We start from the raw sequence: 14,945 nt of genomic DNA, 5'->3' as shown, positions 1-14,945 counted from the left end.
GGTGGAGCAGATTATGCTGCCAGGGAGGGGCCCCAAGAGGCAGAGCAGCATGGTTGTCCTGGCCCACAGAGGGAAGTGGGGAAGTAAGGTCCAGTGGCTGGCGGAGTCCTGGGCCAGTCAGGTGAATTCCAGAAGTGTTCATCACCTAACCACACCCCCGTGACAACACATGTCATTAGCTAGGAGTGACGTAGGACTGACACTCCACCCACCACATCTGGGGGTGCTAATAAAAGTCAGATGGCCTCATGCAGGCCAGACATTTGCTCTGTACACTTGCCTGCCTACCTGCTTGGACTAGGGATGCGACACCTGCTCTGGTTGCTGCCTCTGTTCCTGTTGGCATGGCCAGGTAAGCTTGTGGGTGCCCTGCCCTGTGTCCCCAGGGCTCTGAGGACCCTGGCTGCCATTCTGAGAGTCTGATGTACGTGGACATGCCCCCAGAATGATGTGCCCCTCTGCTGCCCAGAGAAGGAGCCAGGGCACAGGGCAGGACTTGCTCAGAGCCTCGGTTTCCTGCCCTAGAGAATGCATGGTGCTGTGACTTCTGGTGGGCTCCCAGAACCAGCAGTGGGCTGACTGCCAGGGTGGGCAGGCAGATGGGGGAGCCAGAATGAGGTGGAGGGTTTGGGAGGTGGGTGCTTTCCAAAAAGCAGGGTCCAGACCTGTGGGGTCGATGGCTGTGGGGTGGGAGGCCTGGGTCCCTGAACTGAGGCATCTCTCCTCCAGTCCAGGGCCTGAAGTGTCACGAGTGCTTGGCATCAGGAAATTGCTTCCAGCCCACGTCTTGCAGGGCTGACGCCCGATACTGCCTGACGACCTGGAACAGTGAGTATCTGCCTTCCGGGCAGGTGGGGGTCAGGGTGGTGTGGGGTGAGATGTGGATCTGACACCTGGAGCCTCCAGCAAAAAGGCAAGCCTGGGAAGTCCCCCATTTCTAATCTAGGCACTGAGATTGGCCGGCAATTGTTCAGGTAAACACTGTGATTGTCTCTACCCTGCAAAATGGGCACAACGCTGCTGCTTTCTTCCAAGTGGAAGAGCAGACAGGATATTCTGTCCACTCCACATGCTGCATGGGAAACACAACAATTCAGATTGTTCCCAAGGGTACCAGCTACTCAGAAAGGAAGAGTGGGGAAGTAGAGTAGCAGGTAGAAGCCCTAGTGGTGGTCACATGCTGGGCCCTGACCCTGGTCACCTCCTGCCATGCTTCCCTGTGGGGTGGGAGAGCAAGGAGGAAGCATCAGGCAGGCTGTCGGGAGGCCTGAGTGTTTTGAGAGGGGCAGGAGCGGATTCCACAGGTCTCAATAAACAACTCTCTTATCTTGCCTCTTCCAGGTCCCCCAGGACAGAAAACACTTGTTATAAAGTCATGTGCTTACACCTGCCCTGGCTTCCAAGAGAGCCTGAGTTACTCCAGAGCTTCCTGTTGCAACACAGACCTCTGCAACAGCACCGTGAGCCCCAGTGCCAGCTGGGGGTTGCTGGCCCTGAGTGTCTTGGGTGCCTACCTCATCAGGTAATGGTGGAGCTCAGTCCAAGGCACGCCCAAGAGTACAGGACTAGGAGTCTGGAGCCAGGTTCCACTGGTGGCTGACATGCTTTTTGGCCTTGGTGTGGCACTTCTGCACTTCCAACCAGAAGGACTCCAGGAGAGAATGAACACATAAGTGGCCTTTAAAGGACACTAGACACACCACTCAAGGTCATTTCTGCTGTCCAGGTTGCTGCATTCTGATCACCAGCCTGAGAGCTGGCCATCTCCCAGCCTCCAGGGGCCATGCAGTTACATGGTCCTGGTTAAGCCAGGCTGAAGCAGGAGCCTCTGGAAGTCCAATCCGTTGTTCCTTTCCTGGTGTTTCAGGGCTCAAACTCCTAGCAACCTCAGAGAACCTGGGCTCTGTGCCACCACCTCAAGTGAGAAGGATCCTTGGCGGACACTAGTGCTACATTGCCAGCACTCAAGCTTGCTGCTGTGAGGCAGGCCAGGGACCATGGAGAAATGCCAAGCCTTCCACTGGCTGGGGCAGGGGCAATTGGCCATGTGGGGACAGAGGCACCCCTGAGCATCACATGGGGTGGTGTTGGTGGCAGCAGGGACAGCACAGATAGCGCATGCAGCCCCCGGCGTCACCTTCTGTCTAGGGCTGGGCCTGCCCACCCACATCAGAATCTCAGCTGCGAGAACTCCTGTGCATGCTGGATCCAAGAGCACAGGGATAAGAAGAGCAAGGGCCAGGCCTCACCCAGCTGTGAAGCTACTTCAGAGCCAAGCCTGAGGCCACCTCCCCTCTCTGCCTACAGCTTGGATGATGCCTGGGTCAGCTGGTCAACCCTCAGGAATCATACATTTTTTATTCAAGAGTGACTACCTCCAAAAAGAACATATAGCAGGTTCTTTCCTCAGAGACCTGAAAGCTCAGACAGCACCTGCCCTGCTCTTCCCAGTGGGGCCTCGACAGGCACTGGCCAGCAGAGCAGGCTATGGAAGGGAATTGTGGAGAGCCCACCAGCCTGCCCTGAGGTCCCTGGCTTCTCACCTGACTCTCCTCACCACCTACCTCACTTCTTTCTCCTCTTGGGGAGGGAAGGTGCACAGGCTCCTCACTTGCTACAACCCTCGGGCAAGGCTGGGGTCTCCTCTGACCCTAAACACTTACCAGGACCTCCTTCCTAACAAAGTTGGGACTCTTCTGCAATCGGGCCCCTCATTCTAGCCATCAAGGGGACACAGCCTGAGAAGACTGGTGTCACCAACCTCCTCAGCAGCCCTGGTATTACAACCTCACCCAAGTACCAGGCCTCAAGATCCCCTTTGACCCATCATCCCAGAGGTGGGACATCTATAAAAACTTAAACAAGAAATATAATATTTATAATAAATTAAAAGTGATATTTAAGTTTTTATTGTGTTCACAGAGTTCATGGGTTTAAGGGACTTTCCAACCTGCGCCACCCTGGAAAAAATTAGTGCCCAGCTCAGCCTTCTGCCATTAAGCACCCCTCTTCTGCACAAGAGCTGGTGGGTTCTCTGGTTGTTAGGGCCAACCAGTGGGCACATCAGGTGTCCAGCAGTGACTGCCATGAGTTCAGTGTGTGTTCATGGGCAGTGGGAACAGAATGCATCTCCTGCATAACTGCCCTATACATGCCAGTTACTGGATGTTCAGGACCCTGACTTCAGCCTCCACAGCCCAGTTGGGTGGTAAGGAGGCATGGGCTCACCTGTGTGCAGGGATCCCTCTGAACTCACCAGCCAGGAGCCAAGGCTCCTCAGGCAGTTGATAGCAGGTTCCTCCAGGATGGCTTCCCATTGCACCCACTCAGGGAACAGTCCCCCACCTTGTGTAGCCCCAGCAGGGAGACAGAAGCTGTGCCTAGCCTCAGGCACAGCCTGTAATGGGCAACACCCTCTGCTCTGGGTCTGAAGTGGTCCAGGGACTTAAGGGTCCCTGAAGCCTGTGCCCCAGCACCTAGCTCAGTGCAGGGGACAGCAGACCATGGAGAGTGTTATGGGCTCCTTTATTGAAGCAGGTGGGCACACAGGGAGGGTCCGGGACTTGTAAGGACAAGAAGTGGCATCATGACCTCATCTGGGATCAGCTCAGGCCTCTCTAGGGGACTGAGGCCAACACTAGGTTTCTGCACATGGTGCTTTAGAGAGATTAGTCTCAGGGGTGAATACCAAAGCCTGACAAAGAGTATCTGGCACTGATCCTGCTTTAGACAAGAGAGCTTGGCTCCAGGGGTCAGGGGAACACAACCTTCTCAACTGCACACTGCCTGCTGGGAAGGACCTACCCTGTGCATCCTGACCTGGAAGCCCCAGGGCCACGTGTGCTGGACACATGCAGCTGGAACCAAAGCCAGGCAATGGCAGCAGGTCTGGTGGCTCTGGCACCCGCTTCAGTTCCAGGCTTCCTACTGCATCCACAGCAAGAGGAGCATCAGCTTCAAAGCCTTTTGTGTTATTGTGGTGCTGGAGATCGGATCCAGGGGCGCTCTACTACTGAGCCACACCCCAGCTTTTGTTTTGAAACACAGTCTCACTAAGCTACTGAGATTACAGGCATGTGCCACCACACCCGGCTTTAGTGCCTTTTAATACTATCTTGAGACTGGTCAGGAGGTTTGGTTCACCCAGTACAATCCAGGACTACTACAGGCACTTGATGCTGGAGGTCACCACAAGAGTGACTGCACCCACCCTGGGACATGATGGTGGACTCTACACACCATGCTGCCTGGTTTTTTTTTTTTTTTTTTGCAAAAAAAAAAAAGAATGCAGGAATCATCACACTGTTTTTTTTTTGTTGTTGTTTGTTTGTTTGTTTTGTTTTTTTTTGTTTTAAATCAGGCAAGGGAGAAACATGTCTAAGAAGTGAAAACCCATGCTCAGATCCTCTCCTCCAGTCCCTCTGCTCAAGGGAGTGACTGACACCCTTCCTCATGCAGGACCAGACAAAATTAGGGATTGACGCCAAACCCTTCCTTCCATGTACATCACGCACTTACTTCCACCCATGCTTCTTTAGTCATCAGTGCTGAGGTGACAGTTATGTGCCTTCGGTTTAGAAACTAAAGTAACTTTTATATTTTCATGTTGATACCTATAGATATAGAAAATTCCTTTACATTTCAGGAGGCCCTGCATAGCCAGTTGCTTTGATGGCAAATTTTAAACTGCTTCTGATTTTCTGTGATCACAACTTGCTTATTACCTATGCAGGTCTTTGTGCTCCAACCAGATTATTTCTGTTGAATACTCTCCTAAAAGTAGAATTCTGAAAAATAAATGTCACACATTTAAAATTTTTGTTATTTCTGCCAAGCTGCCCTTCTCAAAGGTTGCACCAAGCACTGTCTGGCTTTGGTGGAGGGTTGAAGAAAACTGAGAATTACAGCTATGGTTAGTTAGGTTCTGATGGGCAACCTCTACCAGCTGGGCTTCTCCCCCATGCTTTGCTGATATATTTTTAGAGCAAGAGTCCTATGTTAAGACTTGGCATTCACAAGGTGCTCTCATTACACTCTGAGTATTTTCCCACCTGATTCCTATGTTATAGCACCTATTCTCAGCCTAGTTGCAATGTGTACACAGGCTGCAGATGCAGGTGAGGCTAAGTGACCTGTAAGAGATCAACTCACTGGAGAACAGGAAAGGGCTGGGCTTTGGGCTCACCTCTGACCCATCTGTCCCATCAGACACCAAACTACTGTGCTGGCTAATAACCATAGATCCTCAGGGTACGGGGACACTGAAGTCAGGGTCATTAAATTGGGTGGGTAGGTCAGGAAAGGCAGCAGAACAAGTTGGCATTCTCAGGGTAGAAGGAGGGCCAAGGGAGCCTGGAGTCTGGTCATGGCTGTGCTTGGGGTCTTTGTTGGTGCAGGGGCATGAGGCCTGGAGAATGGACATGAGCTTGCTGTTGGACAGTGAAGTTTGGGCATGAAGCTTGGACCACAGGCTCCTAGATGTGGCCATGGCACATGGATACTGAATTCCAGTGGAGGTAGGGCATCCAGGATAGTGTCAGGAACTAGGTGTGTGGGCCTAGGTCTTTCACCAATGGAACAAGAGCCCAAAATATCATCTCTGACAAGGAACATCTTGAGGGGCATGTGCCCAGAGACCTTCCCAGAGAATATCAGCCACTACTGGGGTTATGCCTTCAGAGCTGATAGAAACAAAGTCCAGAAGGCTTCTGGAAATCCCACACATGTGTGGAAGACATTTGCCCACTCACAGAGCCTCACCAGAGGGCTTTCTGTAGAAGAACCTGGTGCCAGGACCAGTTTCCCGAAACACTCTCTTTCTAGTTTCCCATGCCCTCTCTGGTCTCCTGAGCTCTCTGTGGAGGGTGCAGGGAGCACTGCTGCTCAGTTCTGTGCAGTCAGACAGGACCTTATCACCCATGGCAAATCAGTTCAGCCATCCCAGAGTCACTCTGCCTGGACTCAATACAATCTCCGACATTCACCTGAGTTGTTGTGCACTGGAACCCTATGGCCTGACCAACATCAGGAAGGCAGGTGCTAGCTGGAGCCTTTAGGTGGAGGCTGCTGGCCCAGGAGGTTTTCTACTGCAGGCTCCAGCACCCTGGAAGATCCTTTTGCCTGCTGTCCACAATCTGGCTCTTGGAGTCTGGGGCTATCCCTCAAGTCCATTGCCTTCCACTTGTGGAAGGAGGATGTCTCAGCAGAAGAGCTAGACTTCATGGCTTGCTGATACAAACAGGGACTCAGAATGCCTGCTGGAAGTTAAAGAGGGTGGGTCCTAGTTTCCATCTCTCTCAGCTCAAGGTAACCTTCTCAGAGAGGCTTTGGCCAACCATTTTGATGAACCAGCTGCTCTCCAGAATAAGATCTTGTTTTATCATTGTCTTCCACACCTGGATGCTGGTGCTCTGGGTACCTCACAGACATATCTGCTAGCACATGTGTCCAGCACACAGATGCTCTGCAAGAACCCCTACCGACTGACCCTTCCCCAGCCTCCAGCCCTTATACCCTCCCTTGGAATGGATCAATCCTCTTATTGACTTTCTCTTATCCCCTCCCTGTGTAGAAGCACCATCCAGACCTGGTCTGGAACAGAGATGGAGACTTTTCTCTACAGTGTGGGGCTCTCTAATTGAACTAGGTCTTCCTACTACAGCCTGGGCAAGTTCCCTAATTTCTCTTCTAAGCAGAGGAGATAAATGACCTGCCTGCCTCTCAAGAGCCTGGGATGATCAGTCAGTATCTGCCAAGTGCTCACAGTATGAGCTGTCAATCTCTTAATTAAGGAACTAAATAGAGAGAAATGATTCCCCCAGGGAAGACATTCTCCATGCAAATGCCCAGTGTGGAGACATTCAAGATGGCAGAGTAGTGGAAGGCCACACTTCCAGTTGCTCTGGGACCCAGGATTCAAGCAGTGGGAGTACTGTTTCTCAGCAAGGTGGGTGATAGAGGGATTTCACTAAAATTCAACATTGGACAATCAGAGTGTCTTAGAGACTCAGAAATTAGGGTGCACTGAACAAAGAAGAGTATGTTGGAACCAGGCTAGTTGCAGTAGCTGTGCTGGTTCACCACAGAGGGGAGGGAGAACACAGACAGGCATGCAGTGGGCAAATTTGGCACAGAAAGTCCTATACATCAGAAAGGCAGCCCAAACTTAGCTGATCCAGAGCCTGCACAGCCATCTGGTGTTTGAAAGTTACACTATTTCTCAACCAGCCATGCACAGCTGAGGTAAGAACCATCTCAAGGAGGCCACACTGCTGCTTAGTGCTGTGGAACTGGGAGACCATAGCAAACACAGTCCTGGCAAGTACCTAACTTGTGACCCAGGGTGTACCCAGCAGAACATGAATGAAACAGGCATAGAGGAGATTGTACCCAGGGGGATTCAAGTAAGGGATACAGAGGAGAGCCCAACTTGCTTTCCTTTTGAATCTGGAGCTCATGTGACCATAGGAAGTGGGTTGGGAATCTGAACAAGTGGGTGTGAATACATTCAGGGACTCATCCCAGGAAGGCTGTGTTTGAGGGCAGCAGAGTGTGTGGAGGATTGCCCATCCCCTCCCCTGGCCCTCTAAACAGAATTCTTGGGAGGCTCCTGAGACCCAGACTCCCAGCAGATATCAGCAGCTTCCAGACCCCCTACGTGTGACCATTCATTCTTGTCAATTATATTGACCAACTGAGTGGAGACCATTCCTTTATTGTTCATTAAGAATATTCCCCACAGGGGCTGGGGATGTGGCTCAAGCAGTAACACACTCACCTGGCATGTGCAGGGCACTGGGTTCAATCCTCAACACCACATAAAATAAAATAAAGATGTTGTGTCCACTGAAAGCTGAAAAATAAATATTAAAAAAATCTTCTCTCTCTCTCTCTCTCTCTCCTCTAAAAAAAACAAAGAATATTACACACACACACACACTTTTTTTTGTGTGTGTGTGGGGGGAGGTTCTTGCTGTGCTGATTGGTTTGTGGACATATATACATATACAGATTTCTTTTTTCTCTCACTCACTTTACCATTTTAATGTCATTATTTTTACTTGCTTTGTCTTTTGAGGGTTATAAAGATTTTGTTTTATTTTGGTTTTTTTCTCTCCTTTATTCTCCCACTAACAGGATATTCTCTTCTTCTTTATCCCTTTACTTTGTTTTTTCCTCCTCCTCCTTCCTTATAATCAAAACCTACTATATCTCTTTTACATTCTCTCTGTTCGCATTTTGAACATTGTGAACTCTCTTCTATCTTCCTATTAAATTTTCTTTTCTCTTAATGAACCGTATCTGACCATCTTTTAGATCTAATTTATTTATAAAACTTCTGCCGGCTCCACTCATGTTGCTTTATTGCTGCTGGATGACATAATTGACTCACCTGCTGTTTGCCTTACTGCCAAATCTAGTTCTAGTTATTGTTTGTTTTGCTGTTGGCAATTTCTGACTCCATCCTGGAATCTTCCAGGGTGACTAGGTGAGCTCTAGTCATATCACCGTGGCAAGGTTCAAACCTTGTCCTCTCACGTCTCTGCAGGTGCTTCCTACATCATCTTCTCAAGGATATGTGTTTTTATACTTATGGATAATTTTTATTAGAACAGAAGTATATAAACCAAGAGAATCAGGGATATATATATATATATATATATATATATATATATATATATATATATATATATATATATATATAATCAGAAGGAATCCAGAGCAGTCAGTCACAGACTTTTGACCACTTCTCCATCTGGAGCCATACAGGACATGCTTTTCTTTAGCAATAAACTATGGACATGTGCAGAATGTCTCTGCACAGAGAAAACTGTTCAAGTTTTTGGATCAGAGGCTTTTATTGAGAGCCAATCACATAGAGACACCATGCTACATAACAGTCACAGCCACTGAAACTTAGGATCCCAATGATGAAACCAGACACACATCAAGTATGCTGATGTATGTGCAAAGCAATCCTGACAGGCTGAAATGACATGTCCCATTGCTCCAGGTATCCAAAACATCATGATCAACCACTAACATAAGAACATTCTGAGGGCCACATTACCAGGGGTTGGCCAAACGTCAGTCATGGTTCTAGGTTCCCTTGAACATGCAAGGACAGAACAGCAAGACCTACTCAGGAAACACTTTCTTCACACTCCATATGCACTATTCAAAACTCAGCAGTGCCCCATTGTATGGGGGATTGTATGTGTAAACTCTGGCAAGATCACAGCTAGTCAGTCATTGCTTAAACTGAGATTCAAATCTACGGTGGGTTTATGCCCACTTATGCTGTACTGTCTTCTCAATACCAGCTACTAGGGTGGTGAGTATTTACAGATCACCCAATCCATTGGTATGTAGCAAAACCCCTACTTAACTATAAATTAGTCTTAAGACATCCTTCTACTCTGCTCATTCATATCCAACCTCCCTATGGCCTCTGTCTTTGAACAGGTAGTTTTCCCAGGTGTGTGTCTATAAGGTCATCATAACATTTACAGGTGGTACAATGTTGCTGCTTAGGCATAAAAGTATTAAGCAGATAGTACATGCATTCAGGGGGAGAAAAAGCACTGTGGTACCACCTGTGATCTCAGCTACTCAGAAGGCTGACTCAGGAGGATCACAAATTTGAGGCCTGTAGGCAACTTAGTGAGACCCTGTCTCAAAATAAAAAAATATTTTGAGTAGAGGCTCAGTGGCAGAGCACTTGCCTAGCATGTGAGAGCCACTAAGTTTAGTACCCCTTGCGGGCATGTGTGTGTGTGCGCACACACACACATACACACACACAAAAGCATTGTGAGAGATATAGACTTGAATTTCCTATTGGTATTACCTATTTAAAAAAGAAAACTGAAAAGGAATAATTTGCTAATGATATGGTGTTAGAAAAGCCGGATCTTTAAAAAATCCACAAATAGAAGCAAAAGTTGTGATCAAATTTTAAATTATCATGACAAAATTTTAAATGTATGCAAAAGTATGGCCAAGTAATATACTGAAATTATCACTACATGCCAATCTTGTTTCAATTAGACTTTTATCCATTATACATTTACATCCTAAAAGATAATAACTTTTTAAGATGCACAAACACACCTGTAATCCCAGTGGCTCAAGGGACTGAGACAGGAGAATCACGAGTTCAAAGCCAGCCTCAGCCAAAAAAGTGGAACTAAGCAACTAAGTGAGACCTTGTCTTAAATAAAATACAAAATAGGGCTGGGGAGGTGGCTCAGTGGTGAAGTGCCCCTGAGTTCAATCCCTGATACTCCCCCCAAAAAACGCACAAACACTACCATTATGTCATTTACAAAATAATGATAATACCTTATGTTTTGCTTAGCTTTTACTGTCACTAAAAGATCTGACAGGAACACCTTATAGGAAGAAAAGTTTATTTTGGTTCATGTTTGCAGAGGTTAATTCTCTGACCAGCTGACTCCATCCCTCTGGGCTGACAGTGAGGCAGAATCTCATGGCTGAAGGTGTGGCAGAGGAAAGCAGCTCTGACATGGCAGTCAGAAGCAGAGAGAGCTCATTTCACCAGAGAAAAAATATAAACCCCAAAGGCATGCCCCCAGTGACCTACCTCATTCAAGGAATCCTACCTGCCCAGAGTTACCGCTCAGTTAATCCATATGAGTGGATGAATCCACTGAATGGGTCACAATTCTCACCATTTAACCATTTCATCTCTGAAAATTCTTTCATCATTTTATACTTAAGCTTTTGGGAGACATCTCCTATCTAAATCATAACATTCTGCACTGGCACCCAGAAGCTCATGCCAACTTCCCAATACAAAACACATTCAGTCCATTTCCAAGAGTCCCCATAGTCTAAATAGTCCCAGCATTGCCCAAAAGTCTGAGTCCAACATCTCTTTTGAGACTCAAGTCAAACTTTTCCCCTGCAAATATGTACATCTTCCAGAAACAGGATCTTTAAAGTAGAGGCATCTGGACAGTTATCAAGAGCCCTGCACTTTAGGGACCATCTATTGCTGGTGGACAAAGAAGTAACCTCCAGGAGGCAGCCTGCTGGAGACTGGCTGGGGTGACCATGCTGTCAGCTGATACAACAGAAGAGCTGGTATTATGTATCATAGGTTCTGACTGTTGAAGCAGGAGGAAGTTAGTTTTTTCAGCTATGTGTGGAATTGATCCAATAAAAGTGCCAGCTGAACAGACACATCTTAGAAGAAGATATATAATCGATTAACAAATATATGAAAAAATGTTCAACATCTCTAGCAATTAGAGAAATACAAATCAAAACTACTCTAAGATATCATCTCACCAGTCAGAACAACAGTTATCAAGAATACAAACAACAAGTGTTGGTGAGGATGAGGGGGCAAAGGCACACTCATATGTTGCTGGTGGGACTGCAAATTGAAGCACCCAATCTGGAAAGCAGTATGGAGATTCCTTAGAAAAGTTGGAATGGAACCACCATTTTATTTAGCTATCCCACTCCTTGGTCTATACCCAAAGGACCTAAAATCAGCATACTATATTAATGCAGCCATATCAATGTTTATAGAAGCTCAAATCATAATAGCTAAACTATGGAACCAACTTAGATATTCTTCAGTAGATAAATAATGGATAAAGAAACTGTGGTATATATACACAATGGAATATTACTTGGCATTAAAAGAGAATAAAATTATCGAATTTGCAGGTAAATGGATGGAGCTGGAGAATATCATGCTAAGCAAAGTAAGCCAATCCCCCCAAAACAAAGGCCAAATGTTCTTTATGATAAGTGGATGCTAATCCATAATGGGGCCGGGGGGGCATGAGAAAAATGGAGGAACTTTGATTGGGCAAAGGGAAAGAAGGGAAAGGGAGGGAATATGGAGGCAGGAAAGACTGCGGAATGAGATGGACATTATTACCCTAGGTACTTGTATGACAGCACATATGGTACGGCACTACCTCATGTACAAACAGAGAAATGAAAATTGTTTCAATTGTGTACAATGAATCAAAATGCATTCTGCTGTTATATATACCTAATTAAAATTAATTAATTAATTAATTTAAAAGTGCCAGCTGCCCATCATAGCCATCTACAACAGCTTTCTCCAACACCTGAGATTTCTTTGGAAACTATGAAGAGTCACTTGGTAGAAGAGAAGGCGGGCAGATTTCACCAGTAATCCCCCCAACCTGCCCCAGCACTAGGGTCTGCACAGTCACCAGCCAGTGGTGACTCAGAGTGGTGACTCAGCAGACTCCACAGCCAGAGTGCAGGAAGACAGTGCAGGCTGAGGAGGGGTAAGGCACAGATTTGGGGATGGGTGAAGGAGGCTGAAGCTCCTGGCAGAGACAGTGGAGTGGTGTTGGGCGCAGGCAGGGTGATGGGAATCCCGGGGAGCCCCTAGTGGGCTCCCTGTATCCTGAAATGGGCATCTGAAGAAGCCAGCTCCATAAGTGGTCTCTTACAGGAAGTGGATAAAAACTTAATTTTAGTCATAAAACGGAGCCTTGCTGGGAGGAGGAGGCAGGGTGTGGATGCGGGACCCAACTCACAGACCCTGACGGCCTCATTTGGCAGCTGCATCAGGTGTGAAAATTGGCGCAGCCTTGGGAAGGGCTCCTCAGAGGGGGAGTCATAAAGACATATGTCATAGTCACCTTATTCTGCCAGGAAGACATTGCATCTTAATGTCATGGTGGCTGGAGCCTGTGTCGGGGGTAAGTGTGGCCCTCTCCCAGGCTGGTGGCCCATGTTGGTGACCACCTTTGGACAAGTGTTAGTCCTGTTAGTGGCTTCCCATTTGCTGAGTCCTTGGAGGTCTGCATACCTCTCCTGTCAGCCACTGTGCAGTGACTACATGTGGTGACAGAACCAAGTGTCACTGCCATTTTAATTTGGGCTTCAACCCAGGCTCTGTTCATTAATGTTTCTTGCTGAGACCCGTGCAGCTTTGCCCAGGCCTGCTGCAGGAGTGCACGGGGACTGCCTCTGAAGCCCACCCAAGTGACTCAACCTTGGCCAGCTCAGGTCTGAAAGGTGGAGTACTCCTCAGGCTCCTGGGCATGAGAGGGATGCAAGTCAGTGGCCATGGAATCTGCTAATTCCAGTGTCCATACTTGTGGCTGTTCACCTGTGGATGGCTCTGCAGGGCTGGTGCTCAGCACACTGACACATATCCTGACAGTCTGGCAGTGACCATCTCCCCACGGGTATTGGGGATGCTGTCAAAGAGGATGGAAGAGGGCTCAGAGCCTACAGCAACACTTCGCGCTGTACCTTTAGGCAAGAGTCCTCGTTTATCTGGGCCTCCACTTGCTTATTAATAAAATGGGAATGACAGCAGTTCCACCAAATGATTGCTCTTGCTCAGTCATGTGTCTTGTTGATGCATGATTTATGTTTTAAATTTTTATATAATATTTTTTTTCTGGTAATGGGGATTGAGCCCAGGGGAACTCTACCACTGAGCTACACCCTCAGCCCTTTTTATTATATTTTGAGACAGAGTCTCACTAAGTTTCTGAGAATGGCCTAGAACTTGCATCCTCCTCCTTCAGCCTCCCCAAGTTGCTGGGATTACAAGCACCCAGCAAGCTGACACAGTTTTTACAGCGTGAGACTTGACTTAGTCAATGATGAAGATGCTCCGCACACACAAAGCAGCCTCTAGTCCAATAAGGCAGTCATGGAGTGTTTCAGGTTCTAGCAAAACTGAAGTAGCAACCCTGAAAATCCTCTGCTTTTAGGAACTAAACACATGAAACTTCATGTCTGGGCTGTCCAAAAGGACAGGACACCTCCAGGATCCAGAAAGGAGGAAGCTGGTTAAGGGATGGTGGGCTCCGAAGCCAACACTGCATGCAGCCTTGGGCATGGCTGCCACTTGTAAGATCCTGGCAGCCTGAGTGCTACAGGGCAGAGGACATAAACTTACGAGATACATAGGACTGGAGACTAGAATTGGAAGCACACATGGATTCTGGGTTTCCAAGACTGCAAATTCAATGAGAATGTTCTCCTAAAACTTCCTACCTAGCAGCAAGAGATGAGAAAGAAGCTGACCTTTGCGGCTAAGGAATGAAGGGGAAGGAAATACTTCCTCCTAAGAACCAGGACAAATGCCCTCATGTTGGTTTAGGATTTATGTCATCCACACCTTAGAGGCAGTCCAAGCCACATAGTTATACATAAAATATAACTACTACTCTAGGAGGATCAGCAGGACTAGTGAGACTCAGAAGGCCTTCAGCTCTACCCCCCAAAGAACAGACCTGGATTGTCCATGCGAAGAGATGTCACATCCAAAAATGGCATCATTGATTCCTAAAGTCAAGATGATACATAAACCTCAAGAATATAGAAAAAGTATCACAACATGGAGAAAATAAGAGGAAGGGATTACTAACTGTGAAAGCCAAAAAATCAAATGGTTCTGAAAACTAAAAACCAATAGAATTAGCATAAGTAAAGTTAAATATTCTTTGAAAAGGTTAACCTCACAGGGAAAACTTCAACATGCAAAACAAGACAAAGCAGAGAAAAGGCATAAATAAATAACACTAAGAATAGAAATGGAGCCAAGTAAAGAGCAAATGAGGGAATTCAATAATTAAGAGTGGGAAGGGGGTGGACTTGGTCAGTACATACTGTATGCGTGCATTGAAATGTCACACTAAATCCCATTAATATGTAAAGCTAATGCATGCTGATCAAAAAAATTAAAAAGGAAAAAAGAAATAGAAATAATTAAATTGAATAACATAAAAAGAAAAAGAAAAAAGTGGCCGTAATTGTACTCCAAGAATTTATATATTATGAAAAGCTTCTTGGGCTGGGGATGTGGCTCAAGCGGTAGTGTGCTTGCCTGGCATACACGGGGCGCTGGGTTCGATCCTCAGCACCACATAAAAATAAAATGAAAGATGTTGTGTCCACCAAAA

At 47.0% G+C, this 14,945-nt stretch overlaps 1 protein-coding gene across 1 annotated transcript; it reads left to right on the top strand.

The window, feature by feature from the left end:
- The first annotated feature begins 303 nt into the window (after nucleotides 1–303).
- LOC124101248 (lymphocyte antigen 6D-like) lies at nucleotides 304–2,856 on the top strand. The gene is made up of 3 exons (XM_046457125.2): nucleotides 304–352; nucleotides 730–828; nucleotides 1,342–2,856. Exons 1-3 carry the CDS (start codon nucleotides 304–306, stop codon nucleotides 1,524–1,526), a joined length of 333 nt encoding a protein of 110 aa, XP_046313081.1. The 3' UTR covers nucleotides 1,527–2,856.
- The last annotated feature ends 12,089 nt before the right edge of the window (nucleotides 2,857–14,945 follow it).

This window comes from Marmota monax, unplaced genomic scaffold (assembly GCF_021218885.2).
Source record: "Marmota monax isolate L192 unplaced genomic scaffold, Marmota_monax_Labrador192_F-V1.1 WCK01_AAM20220418_F8-fsc01066, whole genome shotgun sequence".
Lineage (NCBI taxonomy): Eukaryota > Metazoa > Chordata > Mammalia > Rodentia > Sciuridae > Marmota > Marmota monax.
This window is presented reverse-complemented; position numbering and strand designations above follow the sequence as displayed.

What these genes read in the sequence shown, in the direction of transcription:
- LOC124101248 (XM_046457125.2), top strand. Translation starts at nt 304, where the DNA reads ATGCGACACCTGCTCTGGTTGCTGCCTCTGTTCCTGTTGGCATGGCCA. An exon ending in GTTCCTGTTGGCATGGCCAG is followed by an intron (nt 353 to 729) that starts GTAAGCTTGTGG and finishes TCTCTCCTCCAG; the next exon opens with TCCAGGGCCTGAAGTGTCAC. An exon ending in CTGCCTGACGACCTGGAACA is followed by an intron (nt 829 to 1,341) that starts GTGAGTATCTGC and finishes TGCCTCTTCCAG; the next exon opens with GTCCCCCAGGACAGAAAACA.